The following is a 13,363-nucleotide window of genomic DNA, read 5'->3' as shown; positions in this document are numbered from 1 at the left end:
TTCAAGACTTCCCCTGCCACACACAAGGAGTGGAGCGACTTGTGAAAATTATCACAGAGGCTGCTTCTTCAGTTTTCGGCGCCAGCGCACGTGATGGCTACATGAAAGCGAAATTGGAATCTAGAGAACATATGCCGACATTTCAAACAAAAAGTAACTATAAAGTTCAAGGAGAAAACTAGAAGAAAATCTTGGCCTGCCCCTTAGTAAAATTATGTTTGCCAACATCATTTGGGTGGGTGGAGCTCACAGTCCAGCCACCTCCTCGTGGTGAGCTCTGGGTTATTTTCAAAGCATAATAAGCTATGAAAATAAGCGAAGCGCTGGAGAGTAATTGAGAAACTGATAGCAATTAGAAAGCCAAAATATTTTATTTAGTCTTTTATATCGGAAAACCTTCGAATAAAACACAGTCGAAACCAATTGAAAACCATCAATAGAAAAATATGGAGTTTTTAGCCTCAAATTGACAATTTTTGACCAAAAGCATACGTAAACAACATAGGAAACCACCCCTAAGGCACGAATGTAACATATTTGCCATAAACAAAACAATAAACGACCATAATGCAGAAAAAACACATGAAATAGCCAAATAATGACATTTTTGTGAAATTGTTGTGCATGTTGCATAACCAAATCACTATCAAAACTTCAAGGTCGATGCGCGCCACCTAAACGACCTCCAAAAAATCTGAAAAAAATCAGATGTGTTTTTGGTCACAAATGGCCACTTTTCCGCACTAGCCACCTTAACATTCCGAAAAAAAGAACCTTCTACATTCCAACAACGATTTTGATTTATAACTATTGACTGGGACGTTTTTGGACTGAGGTTCCTTATTTCTTATGTCCATAAACAAACACCATATCTGCCATTTTTTTCCCAACGTCACCTCCCCTATCCTTTTGTGGGGTTTCCCTACATGTTGTTACGTACTCGTCACAATTATTTTGGCTTATAACTTCTGAATGAAGTGTTTCTGGACAAGGATTCCTTATCTCATATTAGTGCTTTTGCCCCCTACATCATCATCCCTGAAAGTTTGTAACAAGATCACAGAAAAATCGTGTATATTTTCAATAATTCAACACATTTACTACCATATTTGGTAGAATTTAACAATTAAATAATCTCCAACTCTTAACATGCACCGATTGAGTGAAACACCATGCATACTGTGTACTAAATATTTTTAATGGTAACACTGTTAAGCCTTGTTTCTGTGTTAATAAAACATTCAAATGCTCACCAAGGCAAACTTTTATAGTATATAAAATATACATAAAAACGTAATGTTTCCACCCTCTAACAGGGTCTTCTTCAGATGAATATTCACAATAAATAATGTTTATATACATAATATAAAAGTTTGCCTTGGTCAGCATTTGAATGTTTTATAAATATGTTTGTTTGCATGAAATCTGACAGATTAGACTCAAATACTTTGTTCCCTTCATATGCTATAGAGCATCCATACAAAGAAATCAAGGCAATGAAATGTGGATGCCAAAGATTTATTCAACAGACCTTGTTTGATTGTTACACTTCTAATCTTTGTCATTATCTGGTTCATATGAACTTGGTACAATTTGATTTATATTAGCAAGATTTATGTATGCTATATAATAGCCAATAAGGATCACCACAACACCCACAACTGAGAATACAATTGTACCAGTACAGGCAATTTTCAGGATTTTTTTCTGAAAAAGAGAGAATTTTCCATTAGAAGAAATACATTAACATTGTAGTCAATACAAATTTAAATAAACAGGAAAAACACTGCAGACAATATGAAACTTATTTTATTTTGCAGGATGATTGTATTTCTGATGTGTAGGGAACGATCAGAACATTCAGGCTGAATTGAAGAGTGATACATATTGTGTCATTCGAAGAGAAACTGCAGTACAATCCACGGAAGTTCAGTATAAACTGGATATAAGTTATACTAGTTTTAAGGCCAGTATGGGGACATTGTGGAGAGCACAATGCTGATTCTCTCCCCTCCTTTCCTGCCCCAGTTTGTTTAATAATGATGACGACTGTACACCACATAATAAAAGCACTGGAGATTAATCTGTCCTCTATTGGTATGGATCGACATAAGCAAATCGATTTATCAGTAACCGAATCGATACATTTACAAATAACCAGTAATTTAGTGCAAAATTCTGCTATTTTGTTTTTATGAATGAGCATATGCAGTATTTTCATGCAAGAAAACTTTAGTGAAACCAGTTTTTATTTGACTGACCTACTATAATGAACAGGGATTTTGTGATGTGGTCTCTTTAACTATTGATTTTATTTGTTTTTTTGTTGACTCTTTTAATATTACTTTTCTAACCTATGTTAATTTAGATTAAAATGTTGAAGCAAGAACTTAAGGTATGCAAATATTATTTTGTTGTCATAAAAATAATGTATTAGAAGAATCCTACTATTGTTCCAAACAAATTTAAAGAAACTTGGAACTTAGCTTCTTCACAACCTTAATGAGGCATGAAGAATCACGTGTTCACAACATGTCCACGTGGGTATCCTTACAAGAATTGACAACATTGAAGGGTCATGTGATGGCCACATGCTTTGTCAAGGTTGAGAGGAAGATAAAATCTGACACTTAAGTTTGTCCACTACCGTATATATTTCATTCATTTTCCATTTTACATGCAGACATGCTCCCAATTAGCCTAAGCATAAAGTGGACTTAAAAATACTCGCTTCTTCCATTTATATGTAATGTACATGTGGCATACATACCTCTTTTCGATAGATAACATTTTGTTTCCAATTTGCTTCCTCCTCTCGAACAATAGTGTATAAAGGCAGCATAACCACTGGTGTGTCACGTTCTTCCTTCACTTTCTTGATGATATCACTTTTAAAAGGGCACAGTTGGAGCCAGTTTGATTTTTGGGCACAGCACATATAACTCACTGCTGTCATTGTATGGGAAGAAAAAGAGTTGTTCATGGAATAATTATCTAGCACTGTCGTGCTGTCTATTGTTTTGTCAGTAACTACTGTAGAAGAATGTTCACTATTGCAAATGTCTGAATTCAATATTTTACACGGATCTTGATTCTGATTAGATTCAAGAGCGTTAGTCCTTTCAGGTTCTTGTTTGCATTTAATGTCTGATGAGCAGCAAATATCCAAAGATAATAACATATCAGTGTAGTTGAGCATAGCATAGGAAGTGAACACCGAAGATATCACCCAAAATTCGCCACTTATAGGCTCCACAAGGATCTGAAATGGTGGGAAATTTAAAATTCATGTAGTCAAGAAAATGAATCACTTAACACTGGACAAGCACAGTAAATAAGAACTAATAGAAAACAACAGTTTAGAACAATGGTTGTCAAACTTTTTTCTCATTGTACCCTTTAGTCGTAACTAAATATCTAAGGTACCCCCACCATAGGTTTTCTCCAAATAGTGGGTTTGGAAAGGGGGGGGGCTGCCTGATTGGTTTTTGATATCCCAAGTAACCACCACTATTGGGCCAACGTCAGTTTTTATGTGGGAAAGGTTGGCTTTACGTTGGTTGGCAAATCGACGTTGGGCCAACGTTTGCCCAACCATGGAAAAGTGAGTCAAAGTCAGTTTTAAAAACAACTTTTTTATCCTAAGACAACTTTCCGCATTATGCTGAAAATTCTAGAGTGTAAAATAAGTGACATGTAACAGTGTTTCTTTTCGAATATTTCAATTGCAGCATACTGGAAATATATATTTTTAATGAAAGTAGAAGCTATTTTTAACTTTCAGTATCTCACCAGTCCTTTGTCAACCGCCATGGATGAAAGATGTGTTGGGAATTCCTTATTGTTTGTCTCTTTAGCTGTAGTAGAACAAGAACATTCTTACAGGTATTATTGTGAAGGTAGTTAAACAATGTTATGTGCAGACTAAATTGCATGAAAGGTGGAAAACTAAGTAAACTCTTGAAGGTTTTTGAGTTACCACTTGAAGGTTGCCTTGAAAACAATGATACCATGTGACTGAGAAAGTGTTGTGCATTTTTTTTTATTTTCATAAATAATTTGTACTATTGTTTACATTTGGCCTCACAATAAATTATGTATATATCAGAACACAAACCTATCCATTCTTCAGTACATTGGGCCAACGTAAAACCATATGTTGCAACGTAAAAATCACACGTTGGCCCAACGTTGGAACCACGACCAAAATTACCGTTGGCTAACCATTTTCGGAACAGTTGGGCCAACAACTTTTGGTTACTAGGGATGCTTGAGGCATGTATCTATGTACAATAGAAAAAAATGGCATTCGGGCTGTATGTGGAAAGATGGTAAACAAATAAACATTAGAATCCTCGTTTATTATTTTATTCAGTGTTCCTACATTTACAATCAGTATGATTTGTCACAAAAATAAAAATGTGAAAAAAAAAGTTTTTTAAAAAAAATTAAAGAACAAAAATAAGTTTGCAAACAAACTGGCAAGCACAATTTGGGAGTTTTTATTGTAAATCCTCAGAGTTTCTAGTGACCCCTGTACCCCTGGAGGTATGCGTACCACAGTTTGAGAACCACTGGTTTAGAATATAATCGAGCACTCCATATTATAAAGAAATAAACAAATAATCTCTTTATTTGGTCAACCTGCCATATTTGTGAAAGTGTGCTCTCATGTGCATGTGTGGGCAGGAGAGAGAGCAGCGGTATTGAAGCGTTGTAGAGAGCCAGAAAGGAGGGAGGGAGCACAACAGGAAGTCTGAGAGTTTCATGCAGTGGAAAACCAATGCTGCCACATGAAGAGAAATTTCGCCAACCTTCATGGAGCAGTGGTTAGCACAGCACACTATAAAGCCGATGGCATGTGTATTCTTTGTAAGTGCCCCTTCATCAATTTCATCATATCACCACCCATCCTCATCTTCACCATTAGTCAAAAGTGGCAGAAAAGCGAAGTAAAATAAGCCAAAGCAAGTCAAACATATGAATGAAGGGAAATTTCCCTTGCTGCAGGAAAACTGGTAAAATTCTGGTGAACAGGAAAAATATAAATTAAAAAAAAAAAAAATTAGAGGGAATTTTGAAGATATTCAAACCATATATTAGATTCAAGTTCTTTGAAATGTGAAATAAATTTTCTTCTCTCTCATAGTTGTAAATTCACCATAAATGCACCATAATTAATTTGTAAACTTGTCTTGTGAATAATCAATACCTTTTCCATTATCTATTTTTATAAATATCATAATAACGCAGCTAAAGTTAACCTAATGGTATCTCTTTTCATGGAAATGTTTATATTTCATATATTTTTCACAAAGTGTAGAATTTTATATTATGTTTTGTTATTTCTTCCTTATTTTCATTAAATCAATCAATCCCAATTTGTTTTCAATGGAGCCAATGGAAATTTAATAATAATAATAATAATAATAATAATAATAATTTATGAAGTTCTGTATTTACAATTTCAATTTTCGTAAAATAAAGAGAAAATCTTTATGAAAAGAGATAATTTTTATACATAGGAAAGATATACTGTGCTCATTGATTGTGAGAAACCTCTCATCATCGTATCCGTGAGTAACAATACAGTGTGGCTTCTGCTTACTGGTCTTGAGGTGGGGATGTGCAGTCAAGGGGCTTGCACTGCATGGGTTACTCTCTGGCCTCCACAAGTGCACGTGAGTTGCTCAAGTCGGATATAGGTTCAGTCACAGGCTGATCAACTTCCCAACCCTTGTTAATAGCTACACAGATGACATGTAGAGGCAGTGTTCGAAGTGCTGGGAGAATGCTTGGTAGAATTTGATAATAGATGGGGGATGCTTGTATGAATCAACATGGAACATTGCATTAGAAAGGGGAATGCTTACACAAATTATCCTAGCTGGTGGGAAGCTTTATAAAACTTTTCATAATTGATTCATATATAATGCCCATTTTGATCATTATACCGCATGTTTCAAAATGATTTGTGAACAATTTCAACTCCTTATAATTTTTTTATTAATTGTGCAATTTACTTAAAATTTTACACATAAGTACTACAGAGGTTGTTCCGTCTATGTTTGGCCAATTTCGTTCCTCCCCCCCTGCACTCAGAATGAACTCACCCAACCTTGGTCAGGCATGTTTGTCAGTGTAGTGTGTGGGCTGTAAAAGAGTGGTTGTGTTTTCTCACTGGGCCAAAAATCCCGCCAAAACTGAGCCGCTTTTTGGGAGGAGTGCGTTGTATAACTTTCCAAGTGTTTGCATTTTCTCGCTTGGCCGAAAATGTTGCCAAAACAGTTGCTTTTGGGAAGGTTATGTTGTAGCCTTTTATGACGCAAAGTTCAGTGTGTCAATGATCAGGAAGTAGTGTAAGAGCAAGAATTGTGACGTTAGTTTGACTTTATTCAAGAATGTGATCGGCAAGTATAAGGATTGCATGGCCCCAGCGTTCGGTTCTCCAACAAAGGGGACGAGAACACGGCCGTGCACACAAGCCACCACCAGTATGCAAGTGCAAGGTGCTGTTAACAGTTTCCAAAGACATATTTAGATGATTTTCCATCTGTCTTTGGGTCGGTGGATTCTCTTGCATGCCCATTCTGCGAAGTTTCGCCTGCATACTGGTGGTTTGCTTGTGTGCACGGCCGTGTTCTCGTCCCCTTTGTTGGAGAACCGAACGCTGGGGCCATGCAATCCTTATACTTGCCGATCACATTCTTGAATAAAGTCAAACTAACGTCACAATTCTTGCTCTTACACTACTTCCTGATCATTGACACACTGAACTTTGCGTCATAAAAGACTACAACATAACCTTCCCAAAAGCAACTGTTTTGGCAACATTTTCGGCCAAGCGAGAAAATGCAAACACTTGGAAAGTTATACAACGCACTCCTCCCAAAAAGCGGCTCAGTTTTGGCGGGATTTTTGGCCCAGTGAGAAAACACAACCACTCTTTTACAGCCCACACACTACACTGACAAACATGCCTGACCAAGGTTGGGTGAGTTCATTCTGAGTGCAGGGTGGGAGGAACGAAATTGGCCAAACGTAGGCGGAACAACCTCTGTATAACTGTCCAAGTTTTAAAAATTCTAATACAGTAACTCTGAAATTCTCAATGTGAGCCCCCTTTGTTACCCTGCATAGATCAGTTCGATAGTCCAATTCTTTCCATACCCGTTTCAGCATATTTTCATCAACAGGTTGCACTGCAGCAGTAATGTGCTCTTGCAGTTCACGGATATCTTGGGGTAGAGGTGGTTTGTACACAATGTCTTGGACATGTCCCCACAAAAAAAAAAAAAAAAAAAAAAATTGTTGAAAACAAGCTCGAACTCTCTTGACATCTGCCTCAGACGTGGAAGGCCTACCAGACGATTTCCCTTTCCAAATGCATCCTGTTGTCTTGAATTGTTGATATCAATTGTGAATAAAGTTCTTTGATGGTGATTCTTTCCGAAATTTGGTACGAAACTCACATTGAACACACAACAGACTGACTAACGTGAAATTGTAGGATGCAAAATGCTTTCTCTGCACCACAGGCAGCCAACTTGCAACTTGTCACTCTGCCACCTGGTGGAAGAACTTCGAACTACTACGACCATGCCAAACAAAACTCAAGGATGTGGTTGACAGTATTTCAATACAATTTTAATCATTGTGTTAACGCTCATGGAACGATTTCTTATTGTTCAAATCATTTTGAAACATGCTGTACTGTATATAGGCAATAAGGACATGAACTACAGAAAAAAGAAATAATGAAGATAAGACCAAAGAAAATGTTCACATAAAGCCTCCCTGGTAACATGGTAACCTTGTATCAAGAGCTTCAATAACTGGTTCAGGCATACAGTGGTTCCGATCCCACTTTACACTGTAGATCTAGTCCCGAGTAGCCTAACTGTGCATAAAGTAGGCCCGAAAAAGAAACTCACGATCACATAAACCTACTTTTAAGCATGCATCCATTAAAAATAGCAATAATAATATTACAAAATGTCAATAATGACATGGGAATACATAAAAAGGAATGAAGTGATAAAATTAAAATTAGGGATAGGAGTTCATTACATTTCCTCCCCACTACTTTTGATGTTTATTCGGAGGTTTAATAACTACCAGCCTCCTAAAAGTGGCAAATATGGGAAAAACTGCCCCCCCCCCCCAATCATCATCACTGAATCACTGAACACTAAGATCAAGAAAATTTATATGAAGCGAGAGTTTATTCTGGTACCAACAATATGCATATTGATAGACAAAATTGTAGCTAGCTATGAAAGCATACTAAAAACTATACATGTGTATTTATTGAATTGACTGTGTAGGCAAAACAGAGATCAGAGAATTTTTTAGGTGGGCAGTTGCCATCTCTTATAGTGCCATGTATGTCTGATCTGACCAGAAATATAATAGGAGCAGGTAGAAAATGATTGTTGATACATGTCAGACATTAAACTCAATGGTTTGAATCATGCAATGTTTTATTGTGTGCACAATGTTAAAGAACATTTTTTAACTAGAATGAACCAGGTTAAAATCATTTTCTTTATTTATAAGTAAAATTTGGCACATATCCATAAGAAATTATGATCTATTTGGTTTTTATGTCCATGTGAATCAACAACGATAACAAAATTGTACAAAGAAATATGCATTAATTATATGCATTTCTCTGTGAAAATGATGCAAAAAATGTATTCTGTAGGTAACTTTATAACTTACCTTTCATAATTCATCATAAATATGTTTCTGTCACAATTGTAAGTATTTTAAATATCCTACAGCAGCGATCGTGGGGGCAGTTACCCCCCACTTTTTGCCACTTTTGCTCCTGCACTAAACCTTATCTAACAAGGAAGAGTAAACTGTTCTTGCTCCCCGCTCCAGTGTTTTGGCACCTTTCCCCCCTAGTTTTGGATCCCAATTGCTGCCACTGCCTACAGTGTATAGCTTTTGTAATAATATAAAGAATCTTCATTATTCTTATTATTAGTATTAATGATAGCCTGAAATTGACAAATTAGTACACTTTCAATTTGTTTCCATGTTTGTTATCTATCTTTCCTATTCAACAAACACTTTTTTTTATCACACACAAACTCATTCTTAATCTCTCTCTTCTCTATTTGCTTTGCATGTACACATATTATGTGTATCACACTGTGTCACTGATTAGGAAAAGAAAACTTCTGATGAAATAATCTTGATCTTTCATAATAATAACCCGTGGCTCGACAGTCCTTAATGGGCATTGGCCTATCTCCCGACTGCCAGTCTCCCTCCCACAATCCTACCTAGAGGTGTGGAGATCTTCAACCGGTAATGGTGAGGCATGTGGTCAGCATGTCGAACCCCCAGCTGTTATAGGAGACTTTTATGACCGGGTTACGCTACTCACTCGTAGCTCCCCAATTTCCTCACGATGGTGGATTGCAACCTGCACTATACACAGGCCGAGAACCCAGAGACTTGATCCAGGTGGACTCGAACCCGTGCCGTCCCGCAGTCGGAGCTTGATCTTTGGTAGAATTAATCATATCCTTACCTTTGTTTCTGAGATATTTGTTGCATTATATTCCACACACTTTTGTTTTGGAAACCCTAGAGTTGTGTATAGTCCTGTTAGTGGATTCTGGTATACTTTTGAAGCACTACCTGAAATGAACCATTGAATAATAATATTTAACAGCATTGATATTGGAGAATGACTGCATGTATGTGCAAATACTATTTATATTTCTAGATGAAAAGTGTTTAATTTTCATTCCTTGATCCTCTCAGATCAAAGTCGTTGAATCCAATCAAGCCCCCTCCCTTATTTCTAGAGAATATTTTATCTTTATGAAAACTTGAATTTTAATTGAATTTTTGTTTAAAGTTCACTTTATGAACAGAGAGGCTAATCGGGACTGGACCTACAGTTTAAAGTGGAATCCAAACCACTGTGCAATGTGTCTCCACTGAGTATTGAATCTGGGACCCCTTGATTACGAGGGGACAAGATTACCACTATGCTATTGCGGAAGCTCAATCTTTAGGTATTGAAACCAGGATGCGACATGAAGATGTTGTTTGTTTGCTGTTATTATTGCTTATTAGAAATATTGACACAGTTTGACACATCGAGGATAAAGTGATTCATTGAAATTCAAAGTCTAACCTTTTCCAGTCTCAAACATATTATTTTGTAATTACACACCATCATTACATTAGAAATACTGATGCAGAATTACACATATTTGACACACTGACATGGGGCCTCCTGATGGTGCAGTGGTAGCATTGTCATCTTGTAATCAAGGGGTCCCAGGTTTGACACCCAGTGAAGGCACATAGTGGTTCGGATCCTACTTTAAGCTGTAGGTCCAGTCCCGATTAGCCTTACTGTGCATTAAGTGGACTTAAAAAAAACACCAATTCAACAAAATCAAAATCAAATCGACACACTGAACTGTAGGAATATTATTTTTGTTAATATTGATTTATTGACATTTCTTACATACAAATTTTTTATAGTTATTGCTATCAGTGGCACAGGAACGTTTTTCATTTGGGGGGGGGGTACAAAATTCAGCCTCCTATATATAAATATATACATACATACATACACACACGGATATATGTACTACGCATATACTACTTCAAAGGTATACTACTATAGGTATAATGTGAAGGCATCGGAAATATTTTAGAACAGCACATGAATTTCCTGCTTTTTTAAAATTAAAAATTGGCATAAATAATTTGTATTTTCCTTAGCATTTATGGTCATTTTAAGAACAGATTTTAACCAGATAACAATTCCGAAAAATATAAAGCTCTGGACCTTGTTCATGGGCTCATTTTGAATTTAACGAAACTGAATATCAGGATTTCGAAATGTAAAAATTGCGAACAAAGATACATCTATTGATTTTTAGTGCAGGGTGATATTTAAGGGGGTGAGGAGGATTTCCCCCTCTCCTCTATCTTCAGCCATCCCAACCAGGAATAATCGACTCTCGCCAACTGGATATAGAAACCATATTACTGAATATATCATACTTATAGAGTCCACATCAGTTCATTTTAATTTTAAAGTCCCATAGGTAAGCATAAAAATATCTTTAAAAAATTTATGGCAGATGTGTACCACATCGAATGCCATTTAGAAGCCATGTATTCGGTATTTCCTCAAATATCTATAGGGTGTTGTATTTTTTAAAAAAAATATTGAGTTGAGATGGTTCCCGATCAACTCGTAAGAGGTCTAATTAAGTTTGGAATATTTGTAAAACATTTGACAAAGCATTTATTTGTAACATAATTATTTTTACCTAACGACGTTCTTCAAGCACTGAAAGTAATATTATTACACATACAAAACAGAAATCCTTCAGATCTCGGAGCAAGCAAGGAAAGCCAAACGCTCGAAATTTGTTTTATTTCTCTTTTCAATCTTCGGTGCCGGGCAAGGTTTCTTTTCGTATTTAGTAGTATTAAATGCATATACATGCATGTTTTAAGGTGACTTGTCAATTCCTCGTTTACGTGAAAAGGTGAACATTAATGTAAGCAAAAGCATGTGCGCATCACAGTTAAAGATTTTCGCATCTACAAAGAAAATCCAAAACACATTCCCACCTCACCAGCCTCCATGGCGTAGGAGTTAGCATAGCATTCTACAACGCCAGAGGTCCTCTGTTTGAATCCTGGCCTGGGCATGGGTGTTATTTGTGAGTGTCAATTCATCAGTTTCATCATACCATCACTCTTCCTCATCTTCGCAATTAGCCTAAAGTGGCAGAAATGTGAAGTAAAATTAACCAAATCACTCGATCAAACATTCCCATCTTGCTCAAAGACCTTGTGAATTCAATCCAAAATCTACCAATATCTACGATACCAGCCAAATGTGAAATGATATAAACCTAACCTTAACTGATTAGAAAAATAATTTAGATTTGATTTTTGATTTGATTTAGTTTATTTTACTTCGCGTTTTGTGCCTCTTGGCTAATTTGCGAAGATGGGGATGAGTGATGAAATGATGAAATTGATGAAAGGACATTCACAAACAACCAAGCCCGACCGGGATTCGAACCCGGGACCCTTGGCGTCGCAGCGCGATGTGCTAACCACTCGGCCACAGGGTCGGGCAAAAAAAAAAAAAATTTAGAAGTTTTAAACATACTTTTACTTTCCTTATACCCCCAGTGCAGTGCTTTCATGCAGAAAAATTTGACACAAATTGAATGAAGTGTAGTTTAGATAACACAGTGGCCTTGACAAGCCAACTGGCAAACCATAGGACCTGCAGTGAGTCTCATTTATCCCGTGCATTCATTTGACTAATGTAATTTTCTTCCAGTTTGACTTTAGGGTTTAACTTCGAATTGTGTTGTGTTTGTGTTGCATTCAATATCAAAATTAGATTTTAAGCGAATAATGTCCAATTCTAAGTACTAAATCTAATACTTAGGTAAAAGTAAGTTGTCGTCCTCTGATAAGGGCCTCCCGATGGCGCCATGGTAGCGTTGTTGCCTTGTAATCAAGGGGTCCCGGGTTCAATACCCGGTGGAGGCACAAGTGGTTCGGATCCCACTTTAAACTGTAGGTCCAGTCCCGATTAGCCTTACTGTGCATAAAGTGGATTTGAAACAACAAATCAATCAATCAATCGTCCTCTGATAAAAATCACAAATTGCACCCTGTTCTAATGTCTAGGAAAGGAGAACCTTTCATTTGACCTAGGAATGACATCGAGTTGAGACGAGTCGAGAATTGTCACAGTCTCATCTCGTCTCCTGTGTGGTGAGTTTCAGTTTGATTGAGTTGGTGTGCCATCGGGAGGCCCTCCTGTGTGGTGAGGTCCTTCTCGTTCTTGTTTGCGGTTTTCTTTTGTTTCGGTGTCCACTCAGAAGTTGTTAAAACTTATTCTATGTATATTCACTTCATGGGCTAATTGGGACTGAATCTGCAGTTTAAAGTGGAATCCAAAGCTCTGTGCATGTTGGACCCTTCAATTACAAGGCGAGATATTTCGTCCTGACCCACGAAATGTTTAGTATAAGCAACATGTACATTGTGTCACCACTCAAAGTTTCACAACGTATTATATGTCATTAAAGCAAAACTTTTCTTAATAACGTTTTTCGGCTTTATATCTTGTTTCAATGCTGTGAACCGTTGAAATTCGGAATTATATTATAAATAGATTATACCGGGCAGCACATGCTCGCAATTGTTACTAATGCATTAACTTTGCAATTACAGTAAACAAAATACACGACACTTTGAAAAAAGAAGTCAATACATTATACGCTTTGTATGTCTGATAAGAGACACAATAATTTAAAATTATTTTACCAATTTCTTCAAA

The 13,363-nt window shown here is 36.7% G+C and overlaps 1 protein-coding gene across 1 annotated transcript in view; it reads right to left on the bottom strand.

The window, feature by feature from the left end:
• Positions 1-1,299: 1,299 nt before the first annotated feature.
• The window catches only part of LOC145990207 (uncharacterized), a 146,461-nt gene continuing 134,397 nt past the window's right edge, over positions 1,300-13,363 (bottom strand). Inside the window, exons 3-5 of the mRNA XM_083125874.1 lie at positions 9,548-9,657; positions 2,771-3,262; positions 1,300-1,707 (exon numbers count right to left, since the gene is read on the bottom strand). Of these exons, the coding sequence (XP_082982000.1) occupies positions 1,552-1,707; positions 2,771-3,262; positions 9,548-9,657 (758 nt within the window). The 3' untranslated portion in view covers positions 1,300-1,551. The remainder of the gene's footprint in view (positions 1,708-2,770; positions 3,263-9,547; positions 9,658-13,363) is intronic.

The sequence above is a fragment of the Lepisma saccharinum genome, chromosome 7 (genome assembly GCF_977018435.1).
Source record: "Lepisma saccharinum chromosome 7, izLepSacc3.1, whole genome shotgun sequence".
Taxonomy (NCBI): Eukaryota; Metazoa; Arthropoda; class Insecta; order Zygentoma; family Lepismatidae; genus Lepisma; species Lepisma saccharinum.
This window is presented reverse-complemented; position numbering and strand designations above follow the sequence as displayed.